The 21,168-nt window shown below is 36.8% G+C and overlaps 1 protein-coding gene across 2 annotated transcripts in view; it reads right to left on the bottom strand.

Moving 5' to 3' along the window:
- ZNF407 (zinc finger protein 407) overlaps positions 1-21,168 on the bottom strand; it is a 349,248-nt gene that overhangs the window by 115,053 nt on the left and 213,027 nt on the right. For both annotated transcript variants that reach the window (XM_074899312.1, XM_074899311.1), the window contains exons 6-7: positions 18,911-18,994; positions 9,679-9,799 (exon numbers count right to left, since the gene is read on the bottom strand). In XM_074899312.1, coding sequence (XP_074755413.1) covers positions 9,679-9,799; positions 18,911-18,994 — 205 coding nt within the window. The remainder of the gene's footprint in view (positions 1-9,678; positions 9,800-18,910; positions 18,995-21,168) is intronic.

Below are 21,168 nucleotides of genomic sequence, written 5' to 3'. Positions count from 1 at the left end.
CAGAAAGGAAACTGGAAACTCAAATGTTAACTGACCACCACCTGGCATGTGCAAATATTTTTGAGATTTTTCTTAAGTGGTGTAAAAAACTCCCACAAAAACAAGAATAATAACACCAGAGCATGACTCATCACTTGCAATAGCAGAACTGAGGGCTTTATGTGCCATCTTTTATAAAACAAGACCCTAAGAAATCTCAGCAATATCTACACCTGCTAATTCAGACCTAAACAGGCCTAGCAAAACCACAATGACCATCCCAATCAGGGACAAAATAGTTCTAACAAGCAACTTAATAAGTTACTTGGACAATAGGCTCCTCTTCAGACTGACTCTTTGTAAGTACAGCCTCAAGTGAAATTCATCCCTGATCCATGACTTATGAGAACAGAGTATCATACAACAGAGTCTGCAAAATGCTATTAGGGAGGAAGGCAAACTAAATATAGTGTATATATATATATATATAAATATATATATAATAAATATATAGATATTTAGTATACTAAATGGCTTGTCCTCCCCACACCACATTTTCTTACAGGGAACACAGTGCCTTCTCCCAGCAGCTCAGGAAAGAGAAAAGACTACTGGTGGTATGGAGTGCATGCAAACCTTGAGGCAAGCTCTCCAGGTCTTGCCAAGGCCTTTACCAGCCAAACCTAAGCAGCAGCTTTGAACCCATAGGTTGTGAAGCAACATCCCAGAAACTCTGAGCTCCCAAATCTCTGATGCCTCTGTCTCCAAAGCAGATTGTCTAAAGAGCTGAAGATCTCAGAGGTGGGCTTTCAGCCCATAGGGGTTCTCCACCACACTGGGGAGAGGGTGGCCAGGAGCACAGCCTCCCAAACCACAGACGTCAACTCTGCCCCAGAGCTTCAATCCCACCATATTGTATTGTTGCCACTGGAAAACACCCTCCAGTCACACTGCAAAGGTGCAGGTCTGGTGCATCGACCCCATGACTTCCACTTTTGAGGCAGGGAGCCTTGTGGTGGAGGCAGAGGCTTTAGTACCTGTGTTCCCAAAGTGCCCCAGTGTACAGCTCTGAGAAATTTGTGCAGAAGCTGTCACAGGGACAAGGGCAACTCTGCTGGAATGAGCAAGTGATTTTATTTAGCTTCAATAAATCCGAAGATTCTAACAAAGCCATATTTATTTGGAAAATTGCTGAACATTTTTAATGCACTAGAAGTATCTAAGTAGCAAGTTTTTCTCAAGCAGAAAAGCTCAGGTTTTATCTCTTCTCTCCTTCCTTTACTTTCTATTCAAAATTTTTTTCTTTCTCTCATCAGCCGTTAAAGGCAAAAAAAAAAAATCTTTCCCTTTCCCCTCCTTTACACTAGGCTACACCTCTTTCTGGAACCACTTCTGAACTGAATTTGTCTTCTGTCACCTCCCAACATTTCACCCTGTTTTGTATGTCATGTATGAAGAAGGAAGAGGGAAGGTTGTCATAAAGACAGCATTAACACAGAAGCTTTTTTACATGATAGTATTCATATTGCCTAGAGAATAAACCACATGTAACACAACAGGTTACTGTCTCTAAACTTCATCTTGAAGGCCTGTAATACTCCCAAAATATTTTCAGAGTGCTAGCTATCAGCCAGATAATAATCTGATAGTTAGAAATAATATTAATTCCTTGTAGATTTGACCACCCCCAAAGACAGCTTTGGCCCTTTTATAATGACTGGATTGGGGATTAAGAAATAGCAAAAAGAAACTCACATGTTTATTTTTTATTCTGTGTTAACAGGCAAAAGCAAAGAAAACATATATAGTCACTTTAGCCTTTTTTTAAACTATTTTTTACCTAAAAGGGTCATATCAATTAAGCTATGATGCCAATGACTATTTTTAGATCAAATTATTCTAAAAAATGAAAGTTTATTTGTAGACATAAAAATTCTTCACTGTACAGTTTTATCAGAAGCACTGTAAGAACAGGAAATTACAAGTCTTTTTTGTTACTAAATGCTATATTAAGACCATAGCCTTGACATTAGTACTAAAATTTTATTTACTATCAAAATACAACCTACTTAAGATTATTTTAGTTTGAAATATATGCCAGTGTTCCAAATTTATAAACATTCATTAACTATATATTAAATATGAAATATATATATTATAACATATTTATGCTCCTTAAGAATGAGGAATAGATAAGACAGTGATGATTGCATGTGATAGAGAAAAAGAAGTGTGAGGACAGGCAGAAGATAAAATGTGGTAATTAGTTACATTAATCTGTTCACTGCATGAAGTGGTCTTATTCATATTTCCTAAACACCAATGCTTCAGGTTTTGAGTTAAGTGTGATGAACTCTGGTTCAAAAAAGGGAGCATCAGTACAGCAGGAGAGAGGATGAATAAGAAGAAAAGTTTAGGGACAAAGCTCAGATTGAACAGCAAGGGGGAGACAGTAACTACTGAAAGAAATCAGGAAACTGAGAATGTTTTTGCAGAATTTAAATCAAAGTGTGAACAAACTGATAGAGCACTGAGCTAGAATCACAGAGGGAAGCTGTCAGAAGTTAAAACTATATAGGAATTTTTACATTGATGTCAAAATGGCTGCATGGCCCAGTAACATTAAACTCAGTGGTCACCCCTGTGTAATTTAGCATGGCATTTAGGCTTAAAAGTTGTTCTTCAAAGGACTCAATCTAAAATAATGTTAGAATAGTATTATCAATACTTGCAATTGCATCACTGGTTGAAAGGTACTTGGGCAGATCCTTAAAGTCCCAAGTTCAGACAGTGAGTGTTAGCATGAGAATCACAGATTCACTGAATTAAAAAGACAATTTTTAATTCCTCTTCTTTGGAGTGACCAGAGGAGAAAACATTGGGAAACAGGAATAAATCAAAAAGGAAAAAAAAAAAAAACAAACAAACCACAGAAGAAGCTTGAGTTACCAATGCCCATCGAATTATTGATGGATTTCCATACTGTAAAGAGCAAGTATTATTAAAATAAATAAAAAAATCCATATTACCCTTCCAACAAGTAGAGTGCATTTACTGTATGCTATAAATTAAAAATACAGAAAGCAAAGGACTTCACAAAGTGACTATATTATTGCATGCTGTGCAAAAGACTCTTAACAGGGCAATTTCATTGTGGACCATAACCATCAAGTCTACATACACCAATATATTTGTCTGTGTAGGTACCTATATGTGTTTTTATAAGAAACAATCATGTTTGCTAATAAGCATACATTCTCTAAGCAGTCCATGCAGTGACATTGGCATCTGGCAGGGAGGACTTGGAGAGCTGCGAGAGAGGGAGTTTAAGTACTTTTGTATGCTATCGCCAACATGATTCTCCAAAATTGCAGACAGGATCTCTCAGTTAGTGCAGACAGCATACACAACTCCCAGAGAGGACCATATGATTATTTGCATGCTCTCTGGCTCTAGAAGTTTCTGAATGTTAGGAACCACATATGAAGTCAAATATCTTGGTTAACGTGATAGCTGATCTGCATTTTGCACTATCACATGCATATTTTTATTCTGAGTTTACCATGTGAACTATTTGCTATAACTTAGGTGAATATAAAAAGTTTTAGTAAGCAACAGAAACATCATAAAGGGAGTAATACTAACCATTGTTTTGTATGCCACGTATTCACTAGAATAAAGTGGTTTTGCGGCTGTATCTGAATTTTATTTCAGATTATTTTTCTTTTATAGACTTAAATGCTACAGCATACTTTTATTTCAGATTAGTAGAAATATTACCAAATATTTTATCTGAAAGTTTATTAAAAAATAGGGACCGAATAATATTCTGAGAAGTTTGCATCTGGGAACTGTGCCTATGCACTGACAGAATGCCTCTCTAAACTTCTATTTTTATTTGCTTATAAGTCTGCTAGCACAAGGCACTGGATATCCTCAACTCCTGCTGCTGATCACAATAGAATCTTAAGTGTTTCCTGAAGGCCCAGTTTGCTCTATTACATGCCTACATTATTTGCTTTAGCAATTTCTTATTAGTACAAAGTATATGCGCTTATTTTGCCTAATTCTGCCTTTGTGATACATATAAAAAAGTGTTTTTCCATAGTGCAGTGGTGGTTGCCACTCGGAGTCCTCATCAGCCTAATGTTCCATGCAGTTGTATAACGTAGTTATTTCCTATACATGCATATTAAATTTCACTGGTTACAAAGAGCATATTAATGTTAACGTTTTAATGATAAATACACTGTTTCATCATTTTATGTAGAAGTTGCCTCAACAGCCTTTCAGTTTGGCTATGAATAAGTACATATTGTTACCTCAGCACTTAAAGCAGTCCCTAGTTATCCTTGCTATAACTAGGGAATACTGCACAGCTGATGTAATCGTACCAAGACAACTAAAGGTTATTAAATTCACCAAAATAAACAGAGAGAAAACACTTACTTTGCACATTCTTATGACTTAGGTGCAAATCCTGGAGTGTATTATAAACTGGTCTTTACAACCTATGAACAGATACTATAAGTCAGAGGGAAATAGGAACTCCCTAGGGATGCTGTCCAAAAAAAGAAAAGTAGCCCCTGTGGAGTCACTCCCCCTAAGTCATGCTGCTGCTGCTGCTGAAAATATGCAATGAATCCTTCCGCAGTTGGAATTTCAGATGCCATAATCCCTTACAGAATGTTGTCTAATTATTTTATTATGCATAATAAATGTAAAATATTTATTTTAGTTTACATAATTATATTAAAAATGTATGCTATTTATTCTCAGTCTTGTAAGACATCCTTCACAAGTCATATACTTTATAGAAAGGTGTATTTACAGAATTAATGCTGTTTTGCTGGCATGGCTGTTTGTTTTACACAGCTTCTAAACCCTCTTAATCTATGGCTGCAGAACATAAGCAAACCCCTGGATGTTGCCACCCATTCCCTCCTTCCCGTCACCACCATGGGTATTCTATGCAAAAGGAACCAGAATCCCAGAGACATGACAGTCATTTTCTTTAATTACAGCACAGGGATGGCACAAAGTACATTAATATTATACCTGTCCCACATTCTCACAGTCAAAGTTATAGCAATACTGTTTCTCTGTCACAAAACTATGCCAGTGCTCCTCCTGAGTCCTGAATGCCAACAAATTTGACTATGGGAGAGAAGCAGGGCTCTGCCTTTTGCCTCCCCCACGGCAAAACAATGCAATCCAGACCCGTTTTCTACTGAAACATCCCCCTCACACATACACACCATGAACATAAATTATTACTTGCCTGAGAAGCTGTGATACTTACATGGGAAGTCAGTACCAATGGGAGTTCAATTTAAAGCCCAACATATGACTAAAATTGAGATTCCTAATTTGTTAGACATGTGCAGAAAACCAGTTCAGTTTTTGAAAATGCTGTATACCTGCATCTGTAATTGACATCATCAGACTTATCAGGGTTTAGCACTTGACATCAGGTTAAATCCAGACACCTAAGAAGTCTGGCCACAGACTATACAACTGACAGATTTAGAAATCAATTGAAGCTCACAGGTGGTGTTCAGTTTCAGGAGGTTATATGGCTCTTCACAACTTACTATGCCCACTACCAAATGCAAACAGTATTGCTGTCAGTATAACTCTAGCATTGTGTAATCTGAAAAGTTCAGCCATGTAACACATCTTTTTTAAACGACTAAGAAATATAAAATAAGCATTGCATATGTAATGGTGGTGTAGGGTCCTATGAGACCAATTCTGTATTATAAAATTAAGTTGAACATTAATTAGGGGTGAATGAGTATTTTTATATGACAAAGCACGCTGACTTAAGGATGGAGAGACATACTGTGTGATTTGAAAAAGTAAATGCAAAGGAAAACTATGCCTGTTCTTATCAAAAGAGGGCAAACCTGAATTCAAAACACAAATGTAAAAAATATAAACAAAACACTTAACAAGCAAATTTTTATACTTATGAATATTTATATTATATTTTTCTCCCTTCAAAAGGAATTAGATTCTAAAAACTAGACTGAAAATATAATTTCAAATTATAATAGTTACTAGAAGTTGCATACTGCTATACAGAATAGGAGATGTTCATTTCTTTGTTACCAATATACAAAAGATCTAGACAAAAATAAATATCAAGCCGTCACAGTATAAAAAGTAGAGATGGAAGGTAAAATTTTTGCAAGGCTATTTAAGTACAACCATAAACATAGATTATAAAAGCAACATGGTAAAATAAAACGAGCAAAATCTCCCATTTTCTTTTTGGGAATATGCATACTATTGAGAATATATAATTTGAAAGCTAAAAATGCTAGGTTATAGTTCTCTTCAGAAAACCACATTCATTCATGTCCTTTCCTAGTTAAGAAAAGAATTTCTCATGCTGTGGGTTATATAAGGAATATATTCATTTTTCTGTTCCATGCAGCCAAAAATCAATCTTTTTCCCATAGTATCTTACAGCCCACTTAACTTCAGTTTTTTGCTGCTAAGCAAAAAAACAACCCAAACAACCAAAACAAAGCAAAATGAAAATTGTTCTAGGTGCCTCTCCAGTCACAGGTGATCCAGATTTTCATAACAGTCCCTAAATTCAGGGTAGTTTCTTCTAACAGCCTTTCTTTCTGTACTTGTAGCCAGGGTTAGCTAGCCTTTCATTCACTAGATTGGCAGGAGTTTTTGCAGGATGACTGTTCACAATTTCCTCCCAAAGAACTGAAAAGCTTGAAATCATCAATCTCCAAGAACCCTCTGAGCACTGATGAGCTGAACGGGAATAATTAAAATACCTTGTATTTAGACACTCTTTTAATTCAAGTGTCTCAAATTACTTTAAAGAATAGAGAGATCACTTCACCTATCAGTGAAAGGAGACTTTATGGTAGCACCAACAATACTCTACTCCATATCCGTACACAAAATGAGGAATATTGACCTCGCTGAAACTCCAAGGGTCATTAAAGAGTCTGCAGTTGCCAAGCAACACTAAACAGCAACATCTGAAATAGTCTGGATGAATTTACAGGGCCAGGGCTGAGCTGAGGGAAGCACAGTGAGAACTCAACTACTAGACATGGGGGTGAATTTTACCACTAGGTCAGCAGATTTTAAAATCTTGATTTTACGTTTTCTGTAGGTAACACTCACAAGAGTACATACCGTCTGCTGAACTGATGTAAAGGACATTATTTACAGAATTACTAATACCTTTCCATGAAAAGAGATAGTACTGGGTGAGTTGACAGGGAGGCACATGTGATTCCCTTAAAACTATATTTTTAAAACAAAAAAAGGGAGAGAAAAAAAACGAGAGAGGTGGAGAGAGAGCAAAAAATATACTTGCCAGCAAGGCTGGCTAATATCCCAGGATTTTGGAAACTGGCACACACAAGCAGGACTGCTGAACTAATAAATACAGCAGCCCCTCTCCTGACTCCTCTGCAGCTATACAGAGTGCCTCACTGCCTCTATGAACTTGCAGCAGCAGCACAGCTCTGATTCCTGCATCCCTGCCAGATGTTTTTCAGCTGAGCTCAGAACAAATTTCCTGCAGAATCAAAGCTTCATCAGCTGGTATCTGTAGAGATCAGCCTCCAAAGATTAGGTCAAAATTGGCCTGCAAGGGATGGGAACTAACATCCTGTTACCTTGAAACATTTATTTTTTAATAATATAGAGGCAGGGGATGCTCAGAGGTTTCTTGTTAATCCTGATAAAATAAGTGATGTTTGCTTCTTCTCTAATAGCCTCCAATATAATAAAATATTAGTAAAAAACTTGTCATTTCTTGGAATTTCTATCCCATACAGAAAACAGTCCATCCAAAGAAAAATGATCTCTTGCCTTTCACTAAACATAGTATTAAAGTTATGCATTTTGTCATACTGAGTGAGGGAATTGCATCCACTGACTGCGTGTGTGTAACAAACCCCAAACTGCAAACTGATTCACATCTACGAGGCTCACAGTCTCTAGGGTCTTCAAGCCAGGAGCTCAGACCTGCCGTAACCCATCTCTACCTAGGTCTGTAATAAGACTATTCCTTCCAATTGGGATGGTTTATTAAAGTGGATGACCACAAGATTAAGCCTCCTCAAACATGCAACATCAAAGATTGCACTCCTTTTACTTTCATTACAGCATGTCATGTCACACTACTGCTTATGCTCTCACTTCACTCAACACAGACCTTTTAATGCAAACACTCTGACAAACACAAACCCACCTCTCTTTCTTAGATGACTTACTCATGGAAATCCTTCCATTTAACAAAAAAAATAAAAAGAAAAATAAAAGGGGAAAAAAAAAAGATAAAAAAAAAACATTTAAAAATTTTTTTGGAAAAAAGAAAAGAAAAAAAGCAAGGGGGACCCTTAAGGTAGCAGCACAGAAATGGAAGCCCCCCTCTGAGGTTATCGAATTAAGTTCTTTGCAGTTCTAAGCAGTAATTTAATGGGTGCTCAATTACAGAAGAGTTCACAGAACATTTGCTCCACATGCACAAACCTATGCAACAAAAATTTTTCTACAGAAACTACATGATCACTGCAGAACCTTTCTGTACAGGAGCTTTGTGTAAAGTAGCTCATAAATAGCATGAAACCAGGTATTATGAGAGCGGCTAGGCTTTGTTATATAATCTTGTTTTAGGAAACTACAGTAAAACTTATACTAAAAGAACATTAAAGTTGTATGCTCAGCATTAAAAGAAAATAAAAAATGCTATAGTGGTATAATCAAATGTTTAACTTTCTCCTCCTGCATGCATGCATCACGGCACATGCATCTAATTGCATAATCATATGCCATTTATCAAATATAATACTGATTTTTTTAAAACTTTTTGAACATCAACTCTTGTAAATTGCTCATGAATAACTTCTACAGATTCCTTTATAGTACAAGTACACTAGCCACTTCCCTGCAACGTATTAAAAGTATTCAAGACTGTAGAAGTATGCTTAAGAAGAGTTAAGAATCATTTAAGAAGCACCGTGAGATCATTTAATAAGTAGTCTAAGATGAACAACAGACACATTGGGTGAGCACCAGAAGTAATCTTAACTGTCTATTCATGTTATTTTTAAAAAATTTAATCTACTGCCGTAACAGGATGGGTTTTAGAGCTGCAACATGGGAGACTTTGCCATGCAACCAACCCTACAGCCAGCTTACATCCAAACACCCTGCTGGTATGGAGAAGGAAAACTGGAGCAGAAAAACAAGACTGCAGCACTGTGACCAGCTCCAGTTGCTTCCCTTTCTAATAAGTGTCTGGTGAGTATTTAGGCTGCTAAGCCTTTTAGGGGACTTTTCCTTTCTTGGTGAAATGGTTGCAACTCAACCGAGAAAAATTTCAAAACTGCAACTGATTTGAAAAGGCGATACAGATAAGCGGCCTCACCATGGAGAATTCTAACAGACACTAGAGCAGCTGTGAAACAAACACTCAACATTAGCACTGCAGTGTTACCACTAAAAGGTTTCCCATCATTTGTTTTTCTTTATAAAGTAATACCTAAATACTGAAGACTAAGTTTTTAAATTTAGCTCCTAATTTAATATGCAATTACTGCTGCCCTGATGGTGTTTTAATGGCAATATATTTTTATTGGTGACTTCAAATGAACCTCATCTGATCACCTTAACCCTTCTCTCATCATGCTTTAGTTAATGACTCATTACCTGTAGTCACACCAGGGACATCTGTAAGGCTTTTCTCCAGTATGGACACGCTTATGCCGTGTCAGATGCGATTGTGTTGTGGAAGCGAAGTTACACTCATCACATTTGAATGGTTTCTCTCCTAGAAAGTGACAAGAGAAAATATGCATTATCAGTTTTCATCAACAGGAAAGGACTGACAAGTCTAGATTTCTGGCACATCCCTTGTCTATGTATATATATGACAACCAGAAATACAAAATAAATTTCCAAATGCAATGTATTAATTACAAAATACTATTCTCACTATGATGCATCTATAGCCAGCTGACTTCCCATGTGGTGTTACACAGCAGCGAAAACGAGGAGAAAGAACCGCACTGAAACAGGGTGACCATGTTACTGGGACTTATTTCAGGAAAATATCATCACCAGGTAATAGGCATTCTTCTCACCCTACACATTCTGTTGAAGTTGGGCCCATGAACAACCCTGAAAGCAACCCTCTTGGAGACAGAATCTGAAGCTTATGTTCAGTGCCTGCTCAGAAAGGAACCTCTCCAGGAGCAAAGTGTCTTTGTTTTTGTCTCTGGTCCTGGATTATTTATTTTATCCATTATTAAATAATACACATAAACCAGGACCAAGCATATGAACCAGAACTCAGTGCTCCATTCCCCCTCTCTTGCCCGTTATCCTTCTGACCTTATGAATCTTTTCTGAACAGTGTGCTAATTTCAGCAGAAGGGCTTGAAAGGTTAATGAAAAAAAAAAAAAAAACAAACCACCACCACACCTAAATAGGACAATAATATTTTCAGAAGACCAAAATTCAATCTCTGCCAGATGTGCAATTGCACTGAAAATTTCTAGAATACTAATTGAGGAAAGATAAAAATCTCTGGCTTGTAAATTATTATGTGAAAAGAGTACTTTTCCTTCCAGCAGAGGTGTCCACCCCTTAGAAGACACTAAGACAAAATCTCATGACATATACATATACTGTGACACATAGCTAAGACACCTACATCCCATTTTTCTAACTGGTTGCTCCAGAAATACTCTGTGTGGCTTACAGGCACATGTAATTACCATTTAGGGAGGAAACAGGTTTCTTTTTGTATGCAGAAGACAAAAGGCAGCTCCTAACTTAGGTGATCTTGACTGCATTGTGCAAGCCTTCAGAAGGATTTATCCTAAAGACTACATAAGGACTCTGCATCTCTAACTTAAGAAATCTGAATAAAATTGCTAGGTCTAGAATAGGCCGTTTCAAAATTGAACCCTAAGCATCTTAGCAGGTACAATTTGCAGTTTTTTCAGACAGACATACGAGCAGCAGAAGACCCATCACTAGTAAAAGGCCACTCCCAAGTGGCCATGCCTCCAAACCAGATTTTTCAGGCCTGCTTAAAGCATGAGACACTCAAGACTTCCAAAAAGACTTTGCCAGAATTCTGAGAAGAGAGAGAAGTCTGCATTTTTCATTCTTGGAGACTGTTGAGAGTTTTTTCCCTCCCAAGGGAAAAAGAAATGCAAGGTCCTCAGGCCTGAAAAGGCCGTAATGCTGTACAGAAGGACAATGGAGCAGCTTCTGAAAGCTCCATAAAGAGTTGGAATAATTGCTTTTAGCAGCTGCTGGAGAGAATACCAGCCACTATTTTTCATTTATTGTTTCATGGGACAAGGAAAGGTGAAGGGGCAGGACACAATGTGGAAGCCTCTATGCTGGACAAATTGAGACTGCTAGAAAGTATGTCTTTCCTGCCCCAAATGGGGTTTTCTTGTCAGACACTGACTCTCTGCTCTGGAAAAGCTGATTCTCCCAGCAGCTTGAATGGTACTGGCTGCTGCTTCAATTAAACTCTCTGGGAGGCCATAGACTCCCTAGCAACGTAACCTGTTCTTGAAATCAAGATTTCCTGTGCCTGATTTATTTTATCTTCTAGTATTAAAAAAGACAGCAACATTTTCAAGCCTAAGTAGTAAAGCCACAGGTATTTTAGATAAGATACGTACTTATTTTAACTGCTTTCATTTAAAATGCATGAGAACCTTGCCAACTTGCCCCTTTGTAAAAAAAGCAGATCTGAACTGAAAGGAGATTTTTTGTTTGCCATTCAGGGGAGGACGGATTGGGTAAAGGTCTGCTGCTGCGCTGGGGCACGGCCAGGGGGGCTGACAGACAAGCAAGGGCCCGTGGAAGCCAGGAGGGCTTGCAAATTCCATCTGACCAAAAGAAAAATGATAATCCTTGCCCATTGCTCCAGGAAGTTTCTCCTTAGGAAATCCTTGTGGCTAACTGCTCCTGTCAAGTGGACTATGTGTAAATCTCACCTGACAGAAAATACATCACAGCAGCACCACACAACAAAAGCCAACTAAACTGGGAGGAAAAAAGACAGACTAGCATGGTCTGTAATTCTTAGCAACTCCACATGGGAAAAAGTATCTTTATGGAAAATTAACCAGGTTGTTTAGTACAGTTGAAAAAATCTAAAAGACTAGGTATTTCTTTGGTTTCAGGGGCATTGAAGAGTCCATTAGCTGAAGCATCAATACTTTTTGGTTTATTTATTTACATTTTCCAGACCCACTCATTTGAGTATTTTTTGTCTTCCTTATCTCTGGGCCATAATTTTCTTTATGAGCCTTTGTGTTCCAATTCTCCTGCCCCCTTTTTCGCCTCCAGATATTTCAGGCAATACACTTAATTTTATTTTACACAAGCTGCCATTAAATATTCCAGGAGGATTCTCCCTAACCCCCAGTCAAGGATCTAATTCATACAAAATTAAAATAACACAAATAAAAAAAGAAATTTTGACAGTATTTTTTAAAACACCACTATGTATTAACTATAAATTAGTATAAAAACCTAAAATGTGTAAGGACAAAGTCTATGCATTCAAAGATTAATAAAAGTAGAAAACCCCAAATCAACCCCTTCCCACCTTACCATTATAGAATACTTGTCTGTGCCTCACCTTCTTTAACTTTATCAATAACAAACCCCATAAAAAAGGATAGCTGCCCCAAAATGTCCCAATGGTTAATTAGCTCTGCAGGGGGGGGAAAAAGGAAGGACACTTCTTCCAAAATCAAGGACTCGCTATCTTTGGGGGCTTTTATTTTAACGCAAGCACTTTCAAAATGCTATGTTTCTTAACCACCTGATTACAAAAGAAGAAATGGTTTTGCTTTTCTGACAATACTAAAAGCAACTTCTGAAGTTTAAGTTAAATCACCTGACATGTAAAATTTTAGCTCCAACAATCAAAGTTTGGGAAAGCAACTGAAAAAAAGGGTCAGATCACGGAGAACATTGGTCTCTACAAAAGCAGTTACTAAGGCCTGTTGCTAACCAGTTAGCCTCACCAGTTTTACCTGTTCTGCTCTTCTTAAACCATCATGACTAAGAGTTCCTTATTCTCTTGCCTCTCTAAATTCCACACTGACTTTTTTAGCATCTATCTTAGCTTTTTTTTCTTTTCTTCACAAATTATGCTTTCTTTTTCTTTCCTTCTTCCTCTTTTCTCTGATTTTACCTATTTTGAGCTCTCTGTCATTGATGAGCTTTTTAGGACATAGAGCATACCTTACTGCAATCATAAATTTATCTGTGCAGTTATGTACTTAATGTGTACTTTTTCAAGGAAAAATTAAATAACACAGTAACAAAAACTATAAAGCTTGGTGAAAGATGTTGATTTGTGGATGGCAAAGTAATTTTTTTTATTTATAATCATTACTGTCCAAAGAATTTCTACTTGTAGATTATATACAGCATTTATACGAACGTGTTACTGAGGATTCAGCTTTCGCATATATGAAGGAAAAAAGTAAAAATCAAATGGTGGCTTCAAGCTGCAAGTCTTGAGGAACTAATCAGAATCTAAGTAAGATGGAAGAAATCTTACCCCAGTTGTCTCAAGAGGAAACTACCACTTTTAGTCCTATTTGTCTTTCACATGATGTGTTGAGCAGCACAGAAAGATTTCTCTAAGTTTCATTTGACTTAGGGAATGAGTAGACCACAAAATGCAGCCATCTGCTTACAAGTTACGGGACTTTTTTCTAGTTATTTCCAACTATTTCTAGTGTTTGTTAAGGCTTTCCCTGGAGAAGCACTTACAGGCTTCCTAATGAAGCCTGAAGTATAATAAAATAAATTCTGTTTGCTTCTAGTCTGGTCAACTTTTTTGCATATAAGACATAAAAAAACCTAGGTACGTTCTTCATCCCTTGCTTTCTTATAAGAAACCCTGTAAAAGAAACCCTTATAAGAAACCCTGCCATAGGGTTGCTCTTCCAAAAAATGGTTGACATTTGTATGCTCAGAAATGGGAGGAAAACTGTTCCACTAGACAATTTCTCTTAGGTAGAGAGAAAGTTTTAAGATACCCAAGTTTTTGGTGTCATTTATGGCCAAAGATTTGCTGTAATCAAGTTCCACACTCTCCTGCAAATTTTGGTATAAATGGAAAAACAACATAGATCCTCTTCAAATTTCATGTCTCCTCCTGCTGAAAAGAGCAGTAAGTCTTCTTACTCTGATACATCTTCTGTGGTATTCAACATTATAATTTTTTTAAGCTGTGGTGGAGAAGTTGAAGGGAAGAGGCTACATTATACATTAAATTCAATGCTGAGTAAGGTAAGTACACATTAAAGTCAAAGAGCAGTTCACATGAGAAATAGAAACACAAAGTGAGTCACTCATCTGGATAAAAACACATATATTATTAAATTTTCTTTCTTTATTACATTGACCTATAAATGTCTTGAGAAGCACGAGATTGAAATGAGCAAGCAGAAGTAATCATACAAACAGTGATCTGTACGATATAAGCTACCATTTTCAAAAATTCATGAAAATGTTTGAACAAAGACACAATCTTTTTAAGCAGTTCCATAGGTTCAGGGTGACTATCATAGAACTGCTGTGCACAGTAAGTGCACTCACCCTCTAATGCTCTACTACTGTAATGTACTTGATCCCCAGGAAGATTCCACCACAGCCAACACATGAGAAGCAAATGTAGACTGCCATTGTGCAGAAGATGAGGATGGGGGGTTTGCAATTTGCAGGAGTACTAACCAACATTAAAAAAGGTATTTCATGCAAGAGAACACAGGCTGTGACTGATCAGCACTGTTAGACTGAGCCAGCTACTACAGCATGAAATGAAAGTTTACTAGGAAACATGTAGAAGAAGAGAAAACTTAAGTGATACCAAAGGGCAGGCAAACAATGCAGAAGAGCAGAACAATACAACAACATAAAAAAAACCCATTACAATTAAGACTTAAGTGGTTTTGTGCTTTCATTTCAAGCCAGTAATAATTACTCTTGCTTGTTTTTTCTCTCATGCAACTTCTTAGTTGGTTATGATTAAGGTGAAATATTTAAATTCTGTGATATTTTATGTTTCTTTTGTGTGTGTGTGTTTTTGGTGGCTGACAGAGGTTTTTTACTGTTTTTTACTTATAAAATTCAGATAATTGCTTAAATTCTTCATGGAATTCAACTAATTCTAAATCCAGCCACACTAAATTTTGCAACATTATTTATCTTCATATCTTCAGGCAGATTTTCTTACTGGGACAAAATATGAATAAAAAAAAAAATTGTTTCAGGATAAAACTAAAAAGATGAAAATTTTTCCTCCCAGTCATGTTGAGGCACCAGAACTATGGCATATAAGTTCTTGCAGCACTGCAAGCTGTCCCTTATGTACGACATAGCACCAGCTGATAGTGCAAGTTGTCTAAGTTTCTTAAGAGAGTTTCTGCTCACAGCCTAGGCAGCCACAAGTGTCTATTGTAAAACATTTGACAGAGATGTAAGCATTCTTTACCGTGTGATAAAATTCTGGTCAAACTCTGGATCTCTTGAAGTTGCCATTGCTTCGATTCACAAGATGTTACATCAGGCCACTGCTATTACATAGCCAGTGAAAGACTTGCAGAATTTAATAGATTGATTCAGACCGCAAAACAATGCTGGAACATTCTACCAGGACAAAATCAGCCAAAGGCTTAGCTTATTCTGTGTTCAAAGTTTGCAGTTCTCACAGGACCAGGTCAGTCATTAAGGACATAACATATTTAACACAGAATAAAAACGTCAAATGGTGAAACACCAGGGATCTCTTGATAGGTCAAATTATTTCTTTCTACCTCACAGTTCTACTTTACAGGTAAGAAAGTCTGTATCAAGGAAATCTGTATGGAGACACATCATGTTTGCAACTAAATTAAGTATAAACATTTTTCAAGTCTTAAAACTAATGGCTGCTTCTTTCAGTTTAATATTTCTGTACTATTTTTTTATTTAAAAACCAAAAACATGTTTTCCAGGGATAACAATCTATTTACCAAACTAGTCCTTATATTTTACTCCACTAGTGACCAAGGGCCAGATTCTGCCAGCCTCATTCATAGCAAGTTATAATTTATGCTCCCTGTAATATTTCTAAAGAAAATGCATCTTTCACAAGGTAAAGGTATTTCTCTAGATAGATAAAAATAATCTAATCTAATCTAAAAAGAGAGGAACAGAATAAGAAATATGAGAATCAAGAGCATCAAAAGTCTTAAGTGGCTGGTCCTACAGCCAGTCCTCTCTTGTATCAAATATCTATCAGCAGCTGAACATTTTTCTGGGGTGTCAGGACACCTCAGGCCTTGAGGCTGGGACGAGAGGAGGCTTGTTAAGCCGGTTAAGGCTCCTCAACTACATGTGAGGATTTGCTCATTTGCCCTTGAATCAAGGGTCTCTGACAGGTGATAGAAGTAAATCTTGGATTGGAAGATGTTCTGTGTCAGCCCCCTAGACAGCTTGTATTACAGTAGGGAATAATTTAAACCATTTAGGCTATTTTTGATACTTATCCCTTTCAAACTTGATTGTAATTTGCTTTGGCATTCTGCTCTGGGAAAACTGTGCCAACTGGGGACACAGAAGAAAAAATACAGGTACAAAGAGGAGTACATGCAGCTAAGGCCTGAGATAAAGTTGTGCACTAGAAGAAAATACAGGGGACCTCATGTAAGTGCAACAGTGCAGGCAAAGGTGGATTGTGTCATTCTCCTTGAAACAAATAGAAGCTCCAGATAATTTTTCTGCTAAAGAATCATCTCTGATTGTTTGTGCCACAGAGGCAGATAAATGCCAAAAAGATAGATCCCTCTGCCTCTGAGATACTGTCCTGTATAGTATAAAGTTAATAGCAAAGTAATAACGAGCCTCCAGTTCTGACATAAAATATAAAGTTATGCCTGCTAGATGCAAGCTTCATGATCTATAACCTGTGAATCCTGTGATCATAGCACAAAAGTCTCTAACATAGTGGCAAAAGAAGGGCAAAATGCCATTGAAAACATGGACAGATTTTCACCAGGAACATACCATATTTTCAGCCTAATTTTGCACATAAACCAGGAAACAAAAATATTATTTTCTATTGGCTTGTGGCCTAATGATACAAAAAATATAAATATATAATGGATGATATGGGCTTACATTTCTGAGAGATCAGATATGCACTCACGTAGTAGGTAATGACAAGAATATGCATTTCTTCCACTTTTTCATCCTGAAACGATTGTTTACCCATTTGTGTGGCTACACTGACTATGAGTCCTACACATATACACGATACCAGTGTGACACATGGCAGGCCAATAAAAAACAAAAGGTACTTCCCATCCTATTGATAACAATTATTTATTTCTGCTAAAGAAAAAAAAAAAATTTCATTCTTAGCCCACATTTGGCAAACTTCAGCCAACACGTGAAAATTCTTCAAAGCTCCAGAAAAAATGGAAATGGTTAGTTACAACTGAAGCATACAACTTCCATTCCAGTAGTTGCAATTGTTTCTGACATCATTCAGAGAGTGTAATACCAAGAGAACTTACTATATTTGCTAAATGCCTTTTCTTGGACACTTTAAAAATACAAACTTCCTGCAGTGAACGGAAACCTACTGTAGCAGTACTCTTACACAAATGTAGGTTCCTTTTTATCAGAAGAAAAATTCTGGAAGTATGATTACTAGTTAGACTTGCAAGCAAAATTCAGCCCTGCATACTTTTTTTAGAGCTTATACATTTCAAGATATTGTCTGACTGGCACTCAAAATCCCACCTATTTAAAAGCATCAGGCTCTTCGCCAAATATGGTTGCTTTAATAAACTGAAAACAGGGTGGAAAGAATGGCTTCAGGCTCTCAAGAAAAAGAGTAGCTGCTCTCCAGGAAATTACGCACTTAGATGGTGTATGTCCTGAATCAAGATTAGTTTATTCAGGAACATAATAAAATCTCCCACTGAGATTCCTTTACAAAATCCATGGAAAATTCATGATGTAACAACTACAGCTTCTCATGTTAGCCATTTCTTTCCACTGTACATTAGACAATGGTCACTTAACTCACACAGCAGTTCCTGATGATATTACATTATCCTCATGATAGTAAAACAAAAACTACTGTGGCTAAAGCAGCAACAGTTCTGCATCTGTTTGAACAAAATCTATTCAAATAATCAAACACTTACAAGGAACTACTAAAAAGCACAATTAAGGTAAAATGTATTAATAAATGTTTAATACTTACACTTTTTCTGGTCTTCCGAAACTAAGAACCAATTTAATTTTATCTGATATTAAATTTTTATAACCAGGTGGTAGGAAAGCTTTACTAATTCTGGGAGAGAAATCCTGCTTTATATGCCAACCATGTGGTAACTCTTAAAAGTTGCACCTATTAATTACAAACTATCTTAAAATTACAAAAGGGCAACTGAAAAAACACTAGCCTCCAACTATGTCTCAGTCCAAAATAATGGATTAATCTATATGTAGTCTCTAATTTTCACCCAGGGACATTCTAGCAGACTCTTGCAAAATCTTCACAGTAGGTAATCTATTTGGGCCTTGGAAAAAAAAAATTAGTAGACTTAGCATTCATTTAAAGAAGAAAGGCAGTCTTTACAATTCTACTTCCCTCAGAAAACATACCAAAAATACACCCCACTCCCCCCCAAGCAATTCTTCGAACTTCCAGCTAACAGATTTGATGCAGACCTTGGGCATAGCGAGACGAAAAGGAGAAAAAGCAAAGTAAACAATGAGCCTATGCATTATTTGTGCTGTAACGTGCTATTCGACTTGCATTACTCCCCAGTGTAGAGGGACTCCCTTGCTGGAGAAAATATAGTAAAGAGTAAAGACAGCTTTACTGACCTGTGTGCTGCCGACGATGCTTGGTGAGGGCATGACGTGTCCCGCCGGCAAAGCCACAAAGGTCACAGAGGAACGACTTCTCGCCTGTTGCAACAATAAACAGATGAGGGACTGCGGAGGTCACAGATCATTAAAACATATCTATCAAGGCTTTCAGGGTTACTAATTCCTCCAATCAAATGTTTCCATGTAAATATGTCAAATGGGAATGAAATTACCACTGCGGTTTATTGACTGTGATAAAATCTGAAAAGCACCACTGAACATAATTACATACTTGTCAGACCCATAAAAATTAGCTTTATTATCAATGGAATGGTTTTGTACAACTTCATTTCTGTTAGATGTCTTCCAGATGGGGCTGCTTTATGCACTTGAACAGTTTTTATGCATATCCTGATTTTTTACAATTCCCATACATCTGGCCTTTCTCTGCTGAGTAAAGATTGCTTGGAAAAAAAAGTTAATACACTGTATATATGATTCTGCTTAAACAAAATGTATTGAATTTACTAACAAATTAAGGGTACTGAGAAATTTTCAACAGACTAGATCATAGTCATCTTTAGTTACCTTCTAATTATTTATAAGTATTAAATTATTTTCTTGAATATACAGAAGAGCCCAGGCAACAATAAAAGCTGCATTATTCAGTACCAGTGGCAATTTAGCACTGTTTATGCTTCTAAAGTTTTCATGACATAAAGAAAACAGGTCTGGGGATTGCTACTGAAATTGCAGCAGAACTCGTATTGTTCGTCTTCAAATGATAATTCTTCATTCCAAACCTCTGGACCAATTTGAGAGATTTTGGCAAGCTCAATACTCATTAAAAGTACGTAAATGCTCTTTTTTATTTTTTTTTTTAATTTTAATAGAAGTTAGGATTTTGCCCTGTTGTCTATAAATACAGTCCATCATTTCACAGCAATATTTTTACTCAGTATGAACTAACACGCACAGCAATCTCAGCCCATGAAGGCCACATGGAAGGTCATTATGAATTAATAATGCTAACCTCAGACACAGTCTCAATAACATCACATAAGACTGAAATTTTAAAAATATTTTTTAAAAAAAGAATCACATTAGTCATTTGGAGCCAAATTGTCTTCTTTCGCAGTAACGTAGTGGAGAGGGGGCCGGTGGGGCAATGATGCTGAATTCATTGAAACTAACAGTCTCCTACAAATTCTTCCCCGTGGGGAAGGAAATTTAGTTTCTACAAAAGACGTCTGGGTTAAGAGGTCAGGTGTCAAATTACCAAGTCCTCCTGTGAAGACAGAGGGATGGAAACCTCCACATTGTTTATTCCCACATAACCAGGCACGCTAATACACAGACTTTCTGGAAAAGCACATTGCCTCAGTTAACTTCGGATACCATTAATATAAAACAAGAGACCATCTTGTGAGTGGGAGCTCCCTGGAGAGCACCACAGAGATCAGTTGCCCTCTCCCACCATGGCCTCAATGGGGGACCCAGGGGAACCCCAGCTCCCCACCATAGTTGCCTCAGCGCAGGAGTCCCTGCGCCCCATGCTACTGTGGGGAAAGCAATTCCTTCAAAGTTTCCAAGGCAGCCTGAACTCTGCCTCTAAAATGGTATCATAAAAATGCTGATTAACATCCACCAGGTACCTAGGCTATGAAATGCTATTGGCACATATTAATCTCCATTTCAGAATAAAGTAAACAGTGAACTGTTATTTTCTGCACCCAAATCTGGTCATGAAAAGCAGACTGAAATTTTACAGGATTTGGTGCTTTTTTGAAAATTTGATCAGTTGATGAGAGTGTCCCAAGACAGTATCTAAGTTGTGAAATATTTCAGTACCTCCTTTAGGAGTTGGTTCTAACCATCTGTGATTATAATTGAATTTAAAAAACAAAACAAAATAAAACAAAAAAAACCCCACAACAAACCAGAAAAAGCAGAATGGAAACCCATCCTAACTATCACATGAAGAATAATATGTGCTAAATGATGTAAAAGTCTGAATTTTACTGTAAAAGGTTTGTCAGTAATATTATTGTTGTGTTTATACATGATTCTTACACAGAAAATTCTGCATAATCTCTTTCCTTTGGGTTTTTTGTTCAGTTTTGGATGTTTTTTTTCTTTTTTTTTTTTTTTTTTTTTTTAAACCAGGATCTTCAGCATGCAGCATTTCAATTCATCACAATATCAAAGAAAAGGAATAGAAGAACTACACATAATGCTTAATTATAATTAAATATTAATTTAATTAATTAATA

This window comes from Athene noctua, chromosome 2 (assembly GCF_965140245.1).
Source record: "Athene noctua chromosome 2, bAthNoc1.hap1.1, whole genome shotgun sequence".
In the NCBI taxonomy this organism is placed as follows: domain Eukaryota; kingdom Metazoa; phylum Chordata; class Aves; order Strigiformes; family Strigidae; genus Athene; species Athene noctua.
The sequence above is the reverse complement of the archived record's forward strand: the minus strand, read 5'-3'. Positions and strand labels throughout refer to the sequence as shown.